General features: G+C 43.0%; 1 protein-coding gene across 6 annotated transcripts in view; it reads left to right on the forward strand.

Moving 5' to 3' along the window:
• Positions 1-21,623, forward strand: part of fst (follistatin) — a 28,073-nt gene extending 6,450 nt beyond the window's left edge. Inside the window, exons 1-6 of one of the 6 annotated variants that reach the window (XM_036979139.1) lie at positions 1,626-1,846; positions 3,255-3,446; positions 3,678-3,896; positions 4,359-4,583; positions 14,491-14,721; positions 19,511-21,623. In XM_036979139.1, the coding sequence (XP_036835034.1) occupies positions 1,753-1,846; positions 3,255-3,446; positions 3,678-3,896; positions 4,359-4,583; positions 14,491-14,721; positions 19,511-19,512 (963 nt within the window). In that variant the 5' untranslated portion in view covers positions 1,626-1,752 and the 3' untranslated portion in view covers positions 19,513-21,623. 6 annotated transcript variants of the gene reach the window in all.
• The last annotated feature ends 691 nt before the right edge of the window (positions 21,624-22,314 follow it).

Consider the following 22,314-nt stretch of genomic DNA (forward strand, 5'->3'; position numbering starts at 1 on the left):
AAAGGTGTGTGTGTGTGTGTGTGTGTGTGTGTGTGTGTGTGTGTGTGTGTGTGTGAAAAAAGCTCAGTGAACAGAAACAAATGGTTAGAAGTTGTAGGAGTTATGTTGTCAACATCACACTTTAACCCGATTTCCATGATTATAACATCGTTATGTTTCGCTCGCCAATCAAGTAGGCACAACTCAATTGTGTGTTCCGTAGCCTTCTAGGATATCCGGGGAAGTCAATTATCAGCTGAACCTTAATATAATATGTTATGGTATATGGTTAGGCAGGTTGGTTGGAAAATGATTGCTGCTTTTTTTAAAATTGTTTTAATATATATTTAATTGGATACCTCAAATTACCCTCAATCCAAATCCTCCGCATGAATGTAATTTCGATGGGTTAACATCAGTGTCAAGTATTCCAATAATGAAATGTTGTCGTTGTTTTTCGGGAAAAAAAATACTTAGCGCTAGAACATCGAGTAATTACACAATTAATATTCTAGTATCTTGTAAATGTGAGTACAACTTGAGAGGACAAATGCCAAACCACAAACTTCCCTCATTGCACTTGTCTTGCTTGCCAAGACAGTTGTATCGCCGACGGTCTGCAGAAGAGGTCGCCCGTGGACCTCTGTAAAGACCGTTCTGTGTTCCATTGTGGGGGAGAGTTGACGGTCTAGTCTAGCCTAGAGACTATTTCATTCAATGAAATGTAATACTCGCCTTCACTCTGAAGCCTCTTCGGAAACAGGGTTGGTTATATTTATCAGCTTGACCTGACAGAGAAACCCAAACAACTGTCTCCTCTAATATTAGCGTCCCTCCCTGTACACTGCAATCTATTATTGTCATGCGGCACGGAGAGAGGTCATTCATTCCAATAGAGGACTCTTATTAAAAGATGAACACCTTCCATCCGCAGTTGATGGAAAAAAAATATCAGTTATCACCAAGTCATTTGAAGTTTGGGGAATTGGCGGTCTGCACCCTTGATAGACGTGTCTGTTATATGTGAATGAAATATGGATACATATATATTGATATTAGCCTAGCAATACTTTACAATTAGGCTACTGCTGATGTTACTACTATTATGCATTTAGTCTATAGCCATAACCGCTCATATAAGGAGCAATATCATTATAATCGCTATGTCACACCTATCAACAAATGAAATCAAATAGAAAAATATCAATTAATTAAATGTAGCCTATTTAAATGATTAAGAGGTCACATTGAAATAAACAGTGAATGTACATTAATGAACATGATAGATTATTTTAAGATTTTGATATTTCGTTGTTTTTTTTTAATGAATTTATTTGCCACCTCAATGTATCCACGTCCAATTGATCCTCTGCGATTCATTTTTAAATTTGCACCACAGCAATTAAGCAAGTGTACTAGTAATCTGCTATAAAGTGTACTTTTACCAAACTGCTGTGAACAGACAGAGAAAGTTGAGACTAATCACCTGATTTAGCATTGAAAGAGGTTTACGTGTAATGTAAAAATCCCCCCCCCCCCCCCCCCCCCCCCCCTCTCTCTCCCTTTTCCCTCACCCCCTCCCCTACGGACCAGAAGACCGCCTACCACAGATAGACGACCCGAGACCCCTTATAGATTTAAAAAGAGACGCTGCATTCTCAGACTGACATTCATTCAGCACTCACTGACACCTTTTAAACAGATTTGCTCTGTTCGCTTAGCTGCTAGTGTCAATTTCCGATACCTTGTTCACTTCACTTCGTCTCCAGCACCATGCTCAGGATGCTACAGAAACTCCGTCTCCAGCCAGGGATGAGTCTATTATTGATATGGCTCTGTCATTTCATGGAAGATCAAAAAGTACAAGGTATGTTATTTATTTTCCAAATCTTTCGATAAAAATAGTTTTTATTTTATTTTATTTTTTACGTGTTTTTACCAGTGTAGCCTGTTCTGTCTGCGTCCTGGTGTACATTGAAACGTTGGCAGAGTTCAACACTTTTCAAAGGGACATTTCAACATTCTTTCCATTTGGTTTGAAGTTGCCTACTATTAGACAGAGCGTGTAGAAAACGACTGCCAACCAAACAGGTGCCAGAAGGTTTAAAAGTGAAATGATTGTTATAGTTTTGGAACCCATACAATCGAGCCAAATGGAATTATTTTTTGTTGTTGTTTTTTGTTTGTTGATTAATTTCATGACACAGATTTGTTGGTGTGGAAGGTGTCAATATAACATTCCGTGAAAATAATCTTCGTAGTAATTTATAAAATACTTTGAAAATGTAACAGTATAACTGAGTGTCATAGCAGTGCGCCTTGTATAATAACATTTACCTCAAACTGAGATCGAGTTGGAGTGCAAGTCAGAGATTTAGGTGGTTTGAAATTTGTGACCGCATATTATTGTGACGTATAAGAATGTCATTTATCTAAACATATTGCTAAACGTTTACTTGTATATCTGCAAGGACAGGATTTACGATATGTTTGCCATATGGAGATATTATTATTATTATTTTTAGCATTTGTTACATTGATAAGAATCAAATACAGTTGGTGCTGATAACGATACATATAGTTGACCTCATACAACAGAAACGGTCCCTTTTCTGCCATCGACATAAATATCAACAACGTAGCCTGCGTTTTAAGTGCATCCTTAAAAAAAAAAAAGTTATAAATCACTTGTCACCTATTAGTGTCTTTATGTGTATTTTGGCAAAGTCTTGTTATGGTAGCTATTCGTTATAAATACTGCTATGATCGACGTGTCTCACGGGTGCTGTGAGACCAGGGATGCTCATAGATATTTGGAACAAAAGTGTATACAACTACTGTATTCGTAAAGATCATGTTTTCTTTTTACTGTTCGGGCGTTGATAAATCAAGAATTTCAAGAATACAGTTATGACGAGGCCAAGAGGAAGAAATTCGATGACTGTTATAACTTGTGACATTATGTGATAGGCAATAGAACAAGATTGTTCAACTCTGTGAACATGGAGAACTCAACACTATATATAAAAAGCAATAGCACATCTCAGTTAAAGGTCAGTATTTTCTTCAATGCTGTATCCTACTGGCCAGCTGTCAGTGTTGAACATTTATTGGTCACTGAATAAGAAAGTGTTAAAACTGTTGCATGATATTGGAGGGAAAAAAAACTGAGAGAGCGAGAGTGTGACTGACGTGTTGCGTCTGGATCAGGTTAGTCAGTAAGCGGCATGGCTTCAGACTGTAAAAAGACTGGGCTAATTTGTGTTTGTTTCCAGCTGGTAACTGCTGGTTACAGCAGGGGAAGAACGGGAGGTGTCAGGTGCTCTACGTACCGGGGATGAGCCGAGAGGAATGCTGTAGAAGCGGGAGGCTGGGAACGTCATGGACCGAGGAGGATGTACCCAACAGCACCTTGTTCCGGTGGATGATCTTTAACGGCGGAGCCCCCAACTGCATACCCTGCAAAGGTACAGGGATGTTTATATGATATGGCTCACATAATATGGCTAATAATAATATTTCACATCGTCGTTTTAGAGTGAAAGCATGTCCGATGAAATAATGTTTAACTTCGTTTAAATGTAAGTGAAACTAAATTAGACACATTTTCTCGTTAATAAACCTAATTGCATCTTAGCAATGGCTGTTCTCCATTTATTTAATATAATTGAAGAACATCGACATTTATTCCACTCCAGAAACGTGCGACAACGTGGACTGTGGACCCGGAAAGAGATGCAAGATTAACAGGAGAAGCAAGCCGCGCTGCGTCTGCGCGCCAGACTGCTCCAATGTCACTTGGAAAGGACCTGTCTGCGGATCGGATGGAAAGACATACAAAGACGAGTGCGCGTTGCTCAAGTCCAAATGTAAAGTCCATCTGGACCTAGAAGTGCAGTACCAGGGCAAATGCAAGAGTAAGTAAACCTGCAGTCCGATGCGCAAAACAGAACACAGCCGTATTATTCATATAGAACAATCAATTGGATTCATTCTGGTGTTGGATAAAAGGGCAAGCAAACACGACGCATTCCAAAATTGGATCCGCACATAAGTACGTAAAACATGCTCCATTGCTTTGTATGAATAGTGTTTTACTAGGCAGGTCAGTTAAGAACAAATTCTTATTTTCAATGACGGCCTAGGAATATTGAGTTGTTCAGGGGGTGGGTTGTTCTGTCTTGTTCAGTGGCAGAACGACAGCTCGGGGATTCGAACTTGCAACCTTTACGATTTACTAGTCCAAGGCTCTAACCGCTAGGCTACCCTAGTTGATTCATAGTAGATGTCTACTAGACATCTGAGTATAGATATGGTTAGTTTCTTAACTCTGCAGATATTAAGCATTGCATTCATTTTACATATTCTTGTTCTGACAGAGACCTGCCGTGACGTTTTATGCCCAGGAAGCTCCACGTGCGTCGTGGACCAGACAAATAACGCATATTGTGTGATGTGTAATCGGATCTGCCCTGAACAGAGGTCACCGGATCAGTTCCTGTGTGGCAACGACGGGATCATCTATGCCAGTGCATGCCATCTGAGGAGGGCGACATGTCTCCTGGGCAGATCCATAGGAGTAGCATATCAGGGGAAATGCATCAGTAAGTATTGTCTCCTGGGAACATCAGTCAGTATTGTCTCCTGGGAACATCAGTCAGTATTGTCTTCTGAGAACATCAGTCAGTATTGTCTCCTTGGAACATCAGTCAGTATTGTCTCCTGGGACCGACGGTCAGTATTGTCTCCTGGGAACATCAGTCAGTATTGTCTCCTGGGAACATCAGTCAGTATTGTCTCCTGGGAACATCAGTCAGTATTGTCTCCTGGGAACATCAGTCAGTATTGTCTCCTGGGAACATCAGTCAGTATTGTCTTCTGAGAACATCAGTCAGTATTGTCTTCTGAGAACATCAGTCAGTATTGTCTTCTGAGAACATTGGTCAGTATTGTCTCCTGGGACCGACGGTTAGTATTGTCTCCTGGGACCGACGGTCAGTATTGTCTCCTGGGAAAATCAGTCAGTATTGTCTTCTGAGAACATCAGTCAGTATTGTCTCCTGGGAACATCAGTCAGTATTGTCTTCTGAGAACATCAGTCAGTATTGTCTTCTGAGAACATTGGTCAGTATTGTCTCCTGGGAACGACGGTCAGTATTGTCTCCTGGGAACATCGGTCAGTATTGTCTCCTGGGACCGACGGTCAGTATTCTCTCCTGGGAACATCGGTCAGTATTGTCTCCTGGGAACGACGGTCAGTATTGTCTCCTGGGAACATCGGTCAGTATTGTCTCCTGGGACCGACGGTCAGTATTGTCTCCTGGGAACATCAGTCAGTATTGTCTCCTGGGAACATCGGTCAGTATTGTCTCCTGGGAACATCGGTCAGTATTGTCTCCTGGGAACATCGGTCAGTATTGTCTCCTGGGACCGACGGTCAGTATTTCTCCTTGGAACATCAGTCAGTATTGTCTCCTGGGAACGACGTTCAGTATTGTCTCCTAGGATAGACGGCCAGTATTGTCTCCTAGGAAAGACAGCCAGTATTGTCTCCTTGGAACATCAGTCAGTATTGTCTTCTGGGTACGACGGTCAATATTGACTCCTGGGAACATCAGTCAGTATTGTCTTCTGAGAACATCAGTCAGTATTGTCTTCTGAGAACATCAGTCAGTATTGTCTCCTAGGAAAGACAGCCAGTATTGTCTCCTTGGAACATCAGTCAGTATTGTCTTCTGGGAACGACGGTCAATATTGACTCCTGGGAACATCGGTCAGTATTGTCTCCTGGGAACATCGGTCAGTATTGTCTCCTGGGAACATCGGTCAGTAGGCCTAAACATCAAATCAATGTGTATTTGTCGTGTGCGCGGAGTACAACAGGTGTAGACCTTAAAGTGAAATGCTTACTTACAGGAGACAGCATAGTGGGTCTGTCCAAAAACAACCCCCTAGCCCATACCCCTAGACACTACCCCCTGGACCAGGGGTGGGCAATTCCAGTCCTCGAGGGACTGATTGGTGTCACACTTTTGCCTCAGCTAACACATCTGACACTACCCCCTGGAGACTACCCCCTAGACACTACCCCCTGGACACTACCCCCTGGACACTACCCCCTGGACACTACCCCCTGGACACTACCCCCTGGACACTACCCCCTGGACACTAACCCCTGGACACTACCCCCTGGACACTACCCCCTGGACACTACCCCCTGAACACTACCCTTTAGACACTACCCCCTGGACACTACCCCCTGAACACTACCCCCTAGACACTAACCCCTGGACACTACCCTTTAGACACAATCCCCTAGACTCTGTCCCCTAAATGTCCCCAAGATTCTACCATTTAGACACTACCCCCTAGACTCTGTCCCCTAGACAATGTCCCCTAAATTCTACCCTTTAGACACTACCCTTTAGACACTACCCCCTAGACACTACCCCCTAGACACTAACCCCTGAACACTAACCCCTGAACACTAACCCCTGGACACAATCCCCTAGACTCTGTCCCCTAGACAATGTCCCCTAGATTCTACCCTTTAGATTCTACCCTTTAGACACTACCCCCTAGACACCACCCCCTGGACACTACCCTCTGGACACTACCCCCTGGACACTACCCCCTGGACACTACCCCCTAGACACTACCCCCTAGACTCTACCCCCTAGACACTACCCCCTGGACACTACCCCCTGGACACTACCCCCTAGACACTACCCCCTGGACACTACCCCCTAGACACTACCCCCTAGACACTAACCCCTGGACACTAACCCCTGGACACTACCCTTTAGACACAATCCCCTAGACTCTGTCCCCTAGACAATGTCCCCTAGATTCTACCCTTTAGACACTACCCTTTAGACACTACCCCCTAGACTCTGTCCCCTAGACACTAACCCCTGGACACTAACCCCTGAACACTAACCCCTGGACACTACCCTTTAGACACAATCCCCTAGACTCTGTCCCCTAAATGTCCCCAAGATTCTACCCTTTAGATTCTACCCCCTAGACACTACCCCCTGGACACTACCCCCTGGACACTACCCCCTAGACACTACCCCCTAGACACTACCCCCTGGACACTACCCCCTGGACACTACCCCCTGGACACTACCCCCTGGACACTAACCCCTAGACTCTACCCTTTAGATTCTACCCTTTAGACACTACCCCCTGGACACTACCCCCTGGACACTACCCTCTAGACACTACCCCCTTGACACTAACCCCTAGACACTACCCCCTAGACACTAACCCCTGGACACTACCCCCTGGACACTACCCCCTGGACACTACCCTTTAGACACTACCCTTTAGACACTACCCCCTGGACACTACCCTTTAGACACTACCCCCTGGACACTACCCCCTGGACACTACCCCCTGGACACTACCCCCTAGACACTACCCCCTAGACACTACCCCCTGGACACTACCCCCTAGACACTACCCCCTGGACACTAACCCCTGGACACTAACCCCTGGACACTAACCCCTGGACACTACCCCCTGGACACTACCCTTTAGACACTACCCCCTGGACACTACCCCCTGGACACTACCCCCTGGACACTACCCCCTGGACACTACCCCCTAGACACTACCCCCTAGACACTACCCCCTGGACACTACCCCTAGACACTTAACCATATGGCTTAAACCTGTCCAAACCTCTAAACACTAACTTTACAGAGGCAGCCCAGTCCTGATATTTTACCTAATTATTGGTTGTTCTGATTGCTCTGTGTTTGAAGTGTTTTCCACAGAGATCTAGATGTAGGGGGTTAGGGGTCTTTCTGTCAAATGTACTTTATACCAAGTGTATAATTGGACAAATACAGTGATCTTAAACAATATTGTCTGAATGTAGGCTGTACCTCATAGGCTGCTTCTCTCTGTCAACATTCCACTACTTTTTGTGTCCACTCTGTCAACATTCCAGTACTTTATGTGTCCACTCTGCCAACATTCCACTACTTTTTGTGTCCACTCTGCCAACATTCCAGTACTTTTTGTGTCCACTCTGCCAACATTCCACTACTTTTCGTGTCCACTCTGCCAACATTCCACTACTTTTCGTGTCCACTCTGCCAACATTCCAGTACTTTTTGTGTCCACTCTGTCAACATTCCAGTACTTTTTGTGTCCACTCTGACAACATTCCAGTACTTTTTGTGTCCACTCTGACAACATTCCAGTACTTTTTGTGTCCACTCTGCCAACATTCCACTACTTTTTGTGTCCACTCTGCCAACATTCCAGTACTTTATGTGTCCACTCTGCCAACATTCCACTACTTTTTGTGTCCACTCTTTCAACATTCCACTACTTTTTGTGTTCACTCTGCCAACATTCCACTACTTTTTGTGTCCACTCTGCCAACATTCCAGTACTTTATGTGTCCACTCTGCCAACATTCCACTACTTTTTGTGTCCACTCTTTCAACATTCCACTACTTTTTGTGTCCACTCTGCCAACATTCCATTACTTTTTGTGTCCACTCTGTCAACATTCCACTACTTTTTGTGTCCACTCTGTCAACATTCCACTACTTTTTGTGTCCACTCTGTCAACATTCCACTACTTTTTGTGTCCACTCTGCCAACATTCCACTACTTTTCGTGTCCACTCTGCCAACATTCCACTACTTTTCGTGTCCACTCTGCCAACATTCCAGTACTTTTTGTGTCCACTCTGTCAACATTCCATTACTTTTTGTGTCCACTCTGTCAACATTCCAGTACTTTTTGTGTCCACTCTGACAACATTCCACTACTTTTTGCGTCCACTCTGCCAACATTCCAGTACTTTTTGTGTCCACTCTGACAACATTCCAGTACTTTTTGTGTCCACTCTGCCAACATTCCACTACTTTTTGTGTCCACTCTGCCAACATTCCAGTACTTTATGTGTCCACTCTGCCAACATTCCACTACTTTTTGTGTCCACTCTGTCAACATTCCATTACTTTTTGTGTCCACTCTGTCAACATTCCACTACTTTTTGTGTCCACTCTGACAACATTCCAGTACTTTTTGTGTCCACTCTGCCAACATTCCAGTACTTTATGTGTCCACTCTGCCAACATTCCACTACTTTTTGTGTCCACTCTGCCAACATTCCACTACTTTTTGTGTCCACTCTGCCAACATTCCAGTACTTTATGTGTCCACTCTGCCAACATTCCACTACTTTTTGTGTCCACTCTGACAACATTCCACTACTTTATGTGTCCACTCTGCCAACATTCCACTACTTTTTGTGTCCACTCTGCCAACATTCCAGTACTTTTTCTGTCCACTCTGCCAACATTCCACTACTTTTTGTGTCCACTCTGCCAACATTCAACTACTTTTTGTGTCCACTCTGTCAACATTCCACTACTTTTTGTGTCCACTCTGCCAACATTCCACTACTTTTTCTGTCCACTCTGCCAACATTCCACTACTTTTTCTGTCCACTCTGCCAACATTCCACTACTTTTCATGTCCACTCTGTCAACATTCCACTACTTTTTGTGTCCACTCTGCCAACATTCAACTACTTTTCATGTCCACTCTGTCAACATTCCACTACTTTTGTGTCCACTCTGCCAACATTCTAGTACTTTTTGTGTCCACTCTGTCAACATTCCACTACTTTTTGTGTCCACTCTGCCAACATTCAACTACTTTTTGTGTCCACTCTGTCAACATTCCACTACTTTTTGTGTCCACTCTGTCAACATTCCACTACTTTTTGTGTCCACTCTGCCAACATTCAACTACTTTTCATGTCCACTCTGTCAACATTCCACTACTTTTGTGTCCACTCTGCCAACATTCTAGTACTTTTTGTGTCCACTCTGTCAACATTCCACTACTTTTTGTGTCCACTCTGCCAACATTCAACTACTTTTCATGTCCACTCTGTCAACATTCCACTACTTTTGTGTCCACTCTGCCAACATTCTAGTACTTTTTGTGTCCACTCTGTCAACATTCCACTACTTTTTGTGTCCACTCTGCCAACATTCAACTACTTTTCATGTCCACTCTGTCAACATTCCACTACTTTTGTGTCCACTCTGCCAACATTCTAGTACTTTTTGTGTCCACTCTGTCAACATTCCACTACTTTTTGTGTCCACTCTGCCAACATTCAACTACTTTTCATGTCCACTCTGTCAACATTCCACTACTTTTGTGTCCACTCTGCCAACATTCTAGTACTTTTTGTGTCCACTCTGTCAACATTCCACTACTTTTTGTGTCCACTCTGCCAACATTCAACTACTTTTTGTGTCCACTCTGTCAACATTCCACTACTTTTTGTGTCCACTCTGTCAACATTCCACTACTTTTTGTGTCCACTCTGCCAACATTCAACTACTTTTCATGTCCACTCTGTCAACATTCCACTACTTTTGTGTCCACTCTGCCAACATTCTAGTACTTTTTGTGTCCACTCTGTCAACATTCCACTACTTTTTGTGTCCACTCTGCCAACATTCAACTACTTTTCATGTCCACTCTGTCAACATTCCACTACTTTTGTGTCCACTCTGCCAACATTCTAGTACTTTTTGTGTCCACTCTGTCAACATTCCACTACTTTTTGTGTCCACTCTGCCAACATTCAACTACTTTTCATGTCCACTCTGCCAACATTCCACTACTTTTTGTGTCCACTCTGTCAACATTCTAGTACTTTTTGTGTCCACTCTGTCAACATTCTAGTACTTTTTATGTCCACTCTGCCAACATTCCAGTACTTTTTATGTCCACTCTGCCAACATTCCACTACTTTTTATGTCCACTCTGCCAACATTCCACTACTTTTTGTGTCCACTCTGCCAACATTCCACTACTTTTCATGTCCACTCTGTCAACATTCCACTACTTTTTGTGTCCACTCTGTCAACATTCCACTACTTTTTGTGTCCACTCTGCCAACATTCCACTACTTTTTGTGTCCACTCTGCCAACATTCCACTACTTTTCATGTCCACTCTGTCAACATTCCACTACTTTTTGTGTCCACTCTGCCAACATTCCACTACTTTTTGTGTCCACTCTGCCAACATTCCACTACTTTTCATGTCCACTCTGTCAACATTCCACTACTTTTCATGTCCACTCTGTCAACATTCCACTACTTTTTATGTCCACTCTGCCAACATTCAACTAATTTTCATGTCCACTCTGCCAACATTCCACTACTTTTTGTGTCCACTCTGTCAACATTCCACTACTTTTCATGTCCACTCTGCCAACATTCCACTACTTTTTATGTCCACTCTGCCAACATTCCACTACTTTTCATGTCCACTCTGCCAACATTCCACTACTTTTTATGTCCACTCTGCCAACATTCCACTACTTTTCATGTCCACTCTGCCAACATTCCACTACTTTTCATGTCCACTCTGCCAACATTCCACTACTTTTTATGTCCACTCTGCCAACATTCCACTACTTTTCATGTCCACTCTGCCAACATTCCACTACTTTTTATGTCCACTCTGCCAACATTCCACTACTTTTTATGTCCACTCTGCCAACATTCCACTACTTTTCATGTCCACTCTGCCAACATTCCACTACTTTTCATGTCCACTCTGCCAACATTCCACTACTTTTTATGTCCACTCTGCCAACATTCCACTACTTTTTATGTCCACTCTGCCAACATTCCACTACTTTTTATGTCCACTCTGCCAACATTCCACTACTTTTTATGTCCACTCTGCCAACATTCCACTACTTTTTATGTCCACTCTGCCAACATTCCACTACTTTTCATGTCCACTCTGTCAACATTCCACTACTTTTTGTGTCCACTCTGTCAACATTCCACTACTTTTTGTGTCCACTCTGCCAACATTCAACTACTTTTCATGTCCACTCTGTCAACATTCCACTACTTTTGTGTCCACTCTGCCAACATTCTAGTACTTTTTGTGTCCACTCTGTCAACATTCCACTACTTTTTGTGTCCACTCTGCCAACATTCAACTACTTTTCATGTCCACTCTGTCAACATTCCACTACTTTTGTGTCCACTCTGCCAACATTCTAGTACTTTTTGTGTCCACTCTGTCAACATTCCACTACTTTTTGTGTCCACTCTGCCAACATTCAACTACTTTTCATGTCCACTCTGTCAACATTCCACTACTTTTGTGTCCACTCTGCCAACATTCTAGTACTTTTTGTGTCCACTCTGTCAACATTCCACTACTTTTTGTGTCCACTCTGCCAACATTCAACTACTTTTTGTGTCCACTCTGTCAACATTCCACTACTTTTTGTGTCCACTCTGTCAACATTCCACTACTTTTTGTGTCCACTCTGCCAACATTCAACTACTTTTCATGTCCACTCTGTCAACATTCCACTACTTTTGTGTCCACTCTGCCAACATTCTAGTACTTTTTGTGTCCACTCTGTCAACATTCCACTACTTTTTGTGTCCACTCTGCCAACATTCAACTACTTTTCATGTCCACTCTGTCAACATTCCACTACTTTTGTGTCCACTCTGCCAACATTCTAGTACTTTTTGTGTCCACTCTGTCAACATTCCACTACTTTTTGTGTCCACTCTGCCAACATTCAACTACTTTTCATGTCCACTCTGCCAACATTCCACTACTTTTTGTGTCCACTCTGTCAACATTCTAGTACTTTTTGTGTCCACTCTGTCAACATTCTAGTACTTTTTATGTCCACTCTGCCAACATTCCAGTACTTTTTATGTCCACTCTGCCAACATTCCACTACTTTTTATGTCCACTCTGCCAACATTCCACTACTTTTTGTGTCCACTCTGCCAACATTCCACTACTTTTCATGTCCACTCTGTCAACATTCCACTACTTTTTGTGTCCACTCTGTCAACATTCCACTACTTTTTGTGTCCACTCTGCCAACATTCCACTACTTTTTGTGTCCACTCTGCCAACATTCCACTACTTTTCATGTCCACTCTGTCAACATTCCACTACTTTTTGTGTCCACTCTGCCAACATTCCACTACTTTTTGTGTCCACTCTGCCAACATTCCACTACTTTTCATGTCCACTCTGTCAACATTCCACTACTTTTCATGTCCACTCTGTCAACATTCCACTACTTTTTATGTCCACTCTGCCAACATTCAACTAATTTTCATGTCCACTCTGCCAACATTCCACTACTTTTTGTGTCCACTCTGTCAACATTCCACTACTTTTCATGTCCACTCTGCCAACATTCCACTACTTTTTATGTCCACTCTGCCAACATTCCACTACTTTTCATGTCCACTCTGCCAACATTCCACTACTTTTTATGTCCACTCTGCCAACATTCCACTACTTTTCATGTCCACTCTGCCAACATTCCACTACTTTTCATGTCCACTCTGCCAACATTCCACTACTTTTTATGTCCACTCTGCCAACATTCCACTACTTTTCATGTCCACTCTGCCAACATTCCACTACTTTTTATGTCCACTCTGCCAACATTCCACTACTTTTTATGTCCACTCTGCCAACATTCCACTACTTTTCATGTCCACTCTGCCAACATTCCACTACTTTTTATGTCCACTCTGCCAACATTCCACTACTTTTCATGTCCACTCTGCCAACATTCCACTACTTTTTATGTCCACTCTGCCAACATTCCACTACTTTTTATGTCCACTCTGCCAACATTCCACTACTTTTTATGTCCACTCTGCCAACATTCCACTACTTTTTATGTCCACTCTGCCAACATTCCACTACTTTTTATGTCCACTCTGCCAACATTCCACTACTTTTCATGTCCACTCTGTCAACATTCCACTACTTTTTGTGTCCACTCTGTCAACATTCCACTACTTTTTGTGTCCACTCTGCCAACATTCAACTACTTTTCATGTCCACTCTGTCAACATTCCACTACTTTTCATGTCCACTCTGTCAACATTCCACTACTTTTTGTGTCCACTCTGTCAACATTCCACTACTTTTCATGTCCACTCTGCCAACATTCCACTACTTTTCATGTCCACTCTGCCAACATTCTAGTACTTTTTGTGTCCACTCTGTCAACATTCCACTACTTTTTGTGTCCACTCTGTCAACATTCCACTACTTTTCATGTCCACTCTGCCAACATTCCACTACTTTTTGTGTCCACTCTGCCAACATTCCACTACTTTTCATGTCCACTCTGTCAACATTCCACATAAATTGAGGTTCTCAGAGCAGAGATTCTCCATTTGCTTTGGAGGTTCATTTCAGTATACAAGGCTGGTACTACTTTGTAGTTGCTGCTGTTTAGAAGTTGGCAACATCACCCACACCACAGCTGGGGTGTTTTCCTGGGAAGCGTTTCACTCCCTACTACATGGATACTTGAAACATAGGACATGACTCATTAACCACTACGGTTTCACGGTGATATGCCAAGCAGCACCAACGAGGTGTCAGTCTGATAAGTTCTGTCTTTCCTCTCCTCTCCTCTCTCTGGCTCCAGAGGCCAAGTCGTGCGAGGACATCCAGTGCAGTGTGGGGAAGAAGTGTCTGTGGGACGCCAGGATGAGCCGAGGCCGCTGCTCCCTCTGTGAGGAGGCGTGTTCAGAGAGCCGGATGGACGAGGCGGTGTGCGCCAGCGACAACACCACCTACCCCTCAGAGTGTGTTATGAAGCAGACTGCCTGCTCTCTGGGAACGCTCCTGGAGGTTAAGCATTCAGGATCTTGCAACTGTAAGTAATCACCACCGAGCGAGACAATTCCATCTTCTTTCCCAACAACAATCTCACCCTGACACCAATCCCTTCCTCACACCAATCCCTCCCCCCACATCTGACACCAATCTGTCCCTGACACCATTCCCTCCCCCCACTCTGACACCAATCCCCCCTGACACCAATCCCTCCCTGACACCAATCCTCCCCCCCATTTCTGACACCAATCCCTCCGTGGCACCAATCCCCTCCTGGCATCAATCCTAGCTGACACCAAACCCTCCCTGACACCAATCCCTCCCCCCACCTCTGACACCAATCCCTCCATGGCACCAATCCCCCCCTGACACCAATCACCTCCTGGCATCAATCCTAGCTGACACCAAACCCTCCCTGACACCAATCCCTCCCCCCATCTCTGACACCAATCCCTCCGTGGCACCAATCCCCCCCATGACACCAATCCCCCCATGACACCAATCCCCCCCATGACACCAATCCCTCCCTGACACCAATCCCCCCCATGACACCAATCCCCCCCATGACATCAATCCCACCCTGACACCAATCCCCCCCATGACACCAATCCTTGCTGACACCAAGTCTTCTCTGACACCAATCCTTGCTGACACCAATCCCTCTGACACCAAGTCACCCCTGACTCCTGACTCTTCTTGAGCCCCCTCCCCTCTAACCCCCCACCTCCCTGCCCACCCACCCGGCACAGCTCAGCTTACACATCTGAAAGGACTTGAGATGAGAGAATTGCATGATTTTGTCTGTGTTGTTGGCTTCTTTAACTTTTAGCATTTTTTTCAGCCCAATAAAATAATAATAAACAAAAAAGTTAATAAACAAAATATATGAATAGGTAAAGATAGTTCAAAAGAAAACTATTTCTTGGAAGTTGTTGAGATTATATGCTAACGTCATTACACTAACAAGCATTGATGGAGACTAACATTTGCAATTAAAACAATCATTGTATTTGAAGTCTAGATGAGTTAGTGGTCATAGACATCCCATAGTGATCTGCTGTACTCAAAAGCAGGTTAACTTAGAGTAACTGTCCAGTGAAAATCTCACTTTTAAAAGTTAAAATTCTGTTAACTCATAACAAAATAATGTTGTTAACTCATCCTACACGCTTATTTTCCCAAAGCATAAATTTGAGATAAAACACTTTTTTTTTAAATGCCACCTAAAACTTGTCTCAAACTGACCGTTTTAAAATGGCTTTCTATTTCCTCAGAGTGTGATGTCATACTACTGAGGAAGATGAGCTGGCCAATCAGCTGTCTACTCGCATTTAATTTTTTTAATCTCCCCACTAACACCAATCCCTCCCTGACACCAATCCCTCCCTGACACCATTCCCTCCCTGACACCAATCCCTCCTGACACCAATCCCTCCCCCCATCTCTGATGTTGGGGTACGTCCCGCAACATTCTGTTGTTGGGGTACGCCCCTTTTTTAAATGCCACCTAAAACTTGTCTCAAACTGACCGTTTTAAAATGGCTTTCTATTTCCTCACAGAGTGTGATGTCATACTACTGAGGAAGATGAGCTGGCCAATCAGCTGTCTACTCGCATTTAATTTTTTTAATCCCCCCCTGACACCAATCCCCCCCTGACACCAATCCCTCCCTGACACCAATCCCTCCCTGACACCAATCCCTCCCTGACACCAATCCCTCCCTGACACCAATCCCTCCCTGAAACCAATCCCTCCCTGACACCAATCCCTCCTGACACCAATCCCTCCCCCCATCTCTGATGTTGGGGTACGTCCCGTAACATTCTGTTGTTGGGGTACGCCCCGTAACATTCTGTTGTTGGGGTACGCCCCGTAACATTCTGTTGTTGGGGTACGCCCCGTAACATTCTGTTGTTGGGGTACGCCCCGTAACATTCTGTTGTTGGGGTACGCCCCGTAACATTCTGTTGTTGGGGTACGCCCCCCCGTAACATTCTGTTGTTGGGGTACGCCCCCCCCGTAACATTCTGTTGTTAGGATAAGCCCCGTAACATTCTGTTGTTGGGGTACGCCCCCCCGTAACATTCTGTTGTTGGGCTACGCCCCGTAACATTATGTTGTTGGGGTATGCCCCGTAACATTCTGTTGTTGGGGTACGCCCCGTAACATTCTGTTGTTTGGGTACGCCCCCCCCGTAACATTCTGTTGTTGGGGTACGCCCCGTAACATTCTGTTGTTAGGGTAAGCCCCGTAACATTCTGTTGTTGGGGTACGCCCCCCCGTAACATTCTGTTGTTGGGGTACGCCCCCCCGTAACATTCTGTTGTTGGGGTACGCCCCCCCGTAACATTCTGTTGTTGGGGTACGCCCCCCCGTAACATTCTGTTGTTGGGGTACGCCCCCCCGTAACATTCTGTTGTTGGGGTACGCCCCCCCGTAACATTCTGTTGTTGGGGTACGCCCCCCCGTAACATTCTGTTGTTGGGGTACACCCCCCCGTAACATTCTGTTGTTAGGATAAGCCCCGTAACATTCTGTTGTTGGGGTACGCCCCCCCGTAACATTCTGTTGTTGGGGTACGCCCCCCCGTAACATTCTGTTGTTGGGGTACGCCCCCCCGTAACATTCTGTTGTTGGGGTACGCCCCCCCGTAACATTCTGTTGTTGGGGTACGCCCCCCCGTAACATTCTGTTGTTGGGGTACGCCCCCCCGTAACATTCTGTTGTTGGGGTACGCCCCCCCGTAACATTCTGTTGTTGGGGTACGCCCCCCCGTAACATTCTGTTGTTGGGGTACGCCCCCCCGTAACATTCTGTTGTTGGGGTACGCCCCCCCGTAACATTCTGTTGTTGGGGTACGCCCCCCCGTAACATTCTGTTGTTGGGGTACCCCCCGTAACATTCCAACACAGAACAAGCTACTTTTTAACATACTTCTTCTTTTGGAAGTAAAATGACTGAATGAAATCTTTAAACACTGGACAGTTACTTTTTAATTTTGATGCAATTTTGTTTCTCAATATTATAGTTTTTATAAATATTCTTTTTTTTTTTCTAGACAGCCACATAGGGGTCATATCCTTACGTCTTGTCAATTTCATGGTCACTTTGCTAATTATATATTACTCATCTATTTACATTTTTATTTTGGCTATTTGGCTGTAATTAATCAGTAATTAAAAATGCACAGTATTGGCACACACCACTCTGCTAACATGTAATATAGTCAGAATGAAAACACACACCACTCTGCTATAACATGTAATATAGAGTCAGAATGAAAACACACACCACTCTGCTAACATGTAATATAGAGTCAGAATGAAAACACACACCACTCTGCTATAACATGTAATATAGAGTCAGAATGAAAACACACACCACTCTGCTGACATGTAATATAGAGTCAGCATGAAAACACACACCACTCTGCTATAACATGTGATATAGAGTCAGAATGAAAACACACACCACTCTGCTATAACATGTGATATAGAGTCAGAATGAAAACACACACCACTCTGCTGACATGTAATATAGAGTCAGAATGAAAACACACACCACTCTGCTGACATGTAATATAGAGTCAGCATGAAAACACACACCACTCTGCTATAACATGTAATATAGAGTCAGAATGAAAACACACACCACTCTGCTAACATGCGATATAGAGTCAGAATGAAAACACACACCACTCTGCTAACATGCGATATAGAGTCAGAATGAAAACACACACCACTCTGCTATAACATGTAATATAGAGTCAGAATGAAAACACACACCACTCTGCTATAACATGTAATATAGAGTCAGAATGAAAACACACACCACTCTGCTAACATGTGATATAGAGTCAGAATGAAAACACACACCACTCTGCTAACATGTGATATAGAGTCAGAATGAAAACACACACCACTCTGCTAACATGTGATATAGAGTCAGCATGAAAACACACACCACTCTGCTATAACATGTAATATAGAGTCAGAATGAAAACACACACCACTCTGCTAACATGTGATATAGAGTCAGAATGAAAACACACACCACTCTGCTAACATGTGATATAGAGTCAGAATGAAAACACACACCACTCTGCTAACATGTAATATAGAGTCAGAATGAAAACACACACCACTCTGCTAACATGTGATATAGAGTCAGAATGAAAACACACACCACTCTGCTAACATGTGATATAGAGTCAGAATGAAAACACACACCACTCTGCTATAACATGTAATATAGAGTCAGAATGAAAACACACACCACTCTGCTAACATGTGATATAGAGTCAGAATGAAAACACACATCACTCTGCTATAACATGTAATATAGAGTCAGAATGAAAACACACACCACTCTGCTATAACATGTAATATAGAGTCAGAATGAAAGAGGAGGAAAGTGGCACTTTACAATTTGCAGATAATAAACAGAGGAAGCCAGGTTTGCGGTCAAATCCATTACAATTCCAGTCAATTAAAGAAAATGAACTAAATTAAAATTCCAAATGTTGTTTTACTGAAAAGCATTGAAGTGAATTGGAATTGGAATGTCAGTTTGCTTCCTGAATTGAAAGGAATGGAAATGGGAATGAATAATGACTACTCATACTTCGCCTCGGTCTCTCTCTGTCTGCCAGTAGTCAATTAACATGTATACCATCTATATGCATTGACTTCCCTGTGTGCTAATTGTCGTGAATGTGTTGTTGCCTATCAAACACGAACATCCATTTGGATTGGATGATGAGGGACTGTCTGTCGCTTGTGTTGCTTTCTTATTCCCCCCCCCCCCCCCCCCCCCCCCCGCTTGGTAGAGGTCGTAGGTCAAACTGCTGCGACACATAGAGACTCTCCGCCCAATGGCAGCAACTGTACTGTGTCTGAGACAAACGGAGAAACATAAAGAAACATGAGAACGAAACCAGCAAAACCCTACAACATAAACAAAAACACTTTTGTGTGTCTGACTGTCTGCTTTCAGGATTCTGCTGCCCAAAAAAAAGACCTGATCCATTCAACCCCTCAGATCGCCCTGCCCCCTGACCCCTGACCCCCCCCCCCCTCCCCCCCTCCCTTTCCCACTCGCTGCTCTGCTGTCATAGCCCTGGCGTCCTAGACCTAGATTATGTAAACAATGTCTCATCATTATGGGATGGATGACTCAGTGCCAAGTCCCCTCTCGGCCCTGAAACATAACAGCACCACGAGGCTATACTGGGGCTTCGTGGAGGGACATGGGGCTTTTGAGAACAATTAGATAAATACTCTTCTGCTACATTGCTGTTGTGGTCCTTATCTATACAACAGCTACCATATATTCTCCCATCTAGCCATTACAGAAGCCCCGGAGGAAGAGGAGGAGGAGGAGGAGGAGGAGGAGCAGGAAGATCAGGACTACACGATTTATATCCACCTGTCCTCCTTATTGGATGGATAGGCTGTCTATCATATCCACCTGTCCTCCTTAATGGACGGATAGGCTGTCTATCATATCCACCTGTCCTCCTTATTGGATGGATAGGCTGTCTATTATATCCACCTGTCCTCCTTATTGGATGGATAGGCTGTCTATCATATCCACCTGTCCTCCTTATTGGATGGATAGGCTGTCTATCATATCCACCTGTCCTCCTTATTGGATGGATAGGCTGTCTATCATATCCACCTGTCCTCCTCATTGGTGGATAGTCTATCTTCCTCCCCTCCTTATTGGTTGGATAGACTGTCTATCTATCTGCCTGCCTGGTCTGCACTAGAGGGACAGTCCAAGGGCCTGGAACCATGTTCATACTGTACAGTCCACATGTGTATGCTTATATATATATTTTTTAAAGAGACAAAAGTATACATTTAGTTCAGTTCTAGATGTTTTATTTATACATTTGGTTTGTGTTTTTATAATTTATACAGTTAAACACTGTACTTACTATCTACCATGTTATTTCTACCACCAGTTTGTTTTTTATTTTTTATCATGGTTCTTTTTAGTTTTCATTATTTTTTTTTTATATTATGAAGACATATATTTCTCCAAAGAGAAGCAGTGTTATTTATTAAGTATCCATCTTCTTTCTGTAAATGGCATCGTTTTTCCCTGAGCCGTAAAAAAAAAATGACAAAAAAAATCAAATCTGCTTTATGTTCACGTGAACTTTTATTATCACAGATGTTTATCATTCACACATTAACTCCATGTTTAACCTTCCTACGTGTTTATTTATGGGTTATCTATCTTATCTGTCAATCGTTTATATACAGAAAATGTTTCTGCTTTCTTGTTTACACCTCGTTGTAACTGGCCAAAGGGAATTCTTGTCTGTTCTGCGGTGGAACGGTGCTTTCGTATGGTGCAACGTGGTTATAGCTGGTAAGCCCCTGGTCCCAGATCTTTTGCCTTACTCCATTATTGTCGAGCTATTGTTTGGCATGACAAGTACATGAGTTGGCAAAAGAGCAGAAACCACCTGGCAATCAGGATATGGTGATATTAGTGAGGCTACTCCTCTACAAACGGTTTCCCAATGGAGTGTTTTACCCAGAAGTCACTCAGTAGTAGTATTTTATATATAATACATGTTAGAAAATATATGTTTTTTTTTTGGGACAACACTTGATTTTGTCCGAAAATGTGCCGTGAACAAATGTTGTGTGCTGCCAATGTTTTGTTCGATATTGCTCTTGCAGAGATCACCTGACTAGGATGCTACAGAGACGTACGTATGTAGCATATCAAACATGCTTTCTTTTTTTTCCACTGTTGTTGTTGTTTTCAGAATGCATTTTTTTATTTTCAAACATCACAAGAGAAATACAATTAGACGTCTGTAGTTTTGTATTTTTTTTAATGTAAATGTCATATGTACATACAAAGGGTGATGGTATTTGTACAGATATGAAAGAGTGAAACAATAAAATATAATATTCCCATATGTTTTGTATTTACTGATTACTGGAGTCTATCATTAGATATTTACTGGAGTCTATCGTTAGATATTTACTGGAGTCTATCGTTAGATATTTACTGGAGTCTATCGTTAGATATTTACTGGAGTCTATCGTTAGATATTTACTGGAGTCTATCGTTAGATATTTAATGGAGTCTATCATTAGATATTTACTGGAGTCTATCGTTAGATATTTACTGGAGTCTATCGTTAGATATTTACTGGAGTCTATCGTTAGATATTTACTGGAGTCTATCATTAGATATTTACTGGAGTCTATAATTAGATATTTACTGGAGTCTATCATTAGATATTTATTGGAGTCTATCATTAGATATTTACTGGAGTCTATCATTAGATATTTACTGGAGTCTATCATTAGATATTTACTGGAGTCTATCATTAGATATTTACTGGAGTCTATCGTTAGATATTTACTGGAGTCTATCATTAGATATTTACTGGAGTCTATCGTTAGATATTTACTGGAGTCTATCATTAGATATTTATTGGAGTCTATCGTTAGATATTTACTGGAGTCTATCGTTAGATATTTACTGGAGTCTATCGTTAGATATTTACTGGAGTCTATCGTTAGATATTTACTGGAGTCTATCATTAGATATTTACTGGAGTCTATCATTAGATATTTACTGGAGTCTATCGTTAGATAT

This window comes from Oncorhynchus mykiss, chromosome 6, assembly GCF_013265735.2.
Source record: "Oncorhynchus mykiss isolate Arlee chromosome 6, USDA_OmykA_1.1, whole genome shotgun sequence".
Lineage (NCBI taxonomy): Eukaryota > Metazoa > Chordata > Actinopteri > Salmoniformes > Salmonidae > Oncorhynchus > Oncorhynchus mykiss.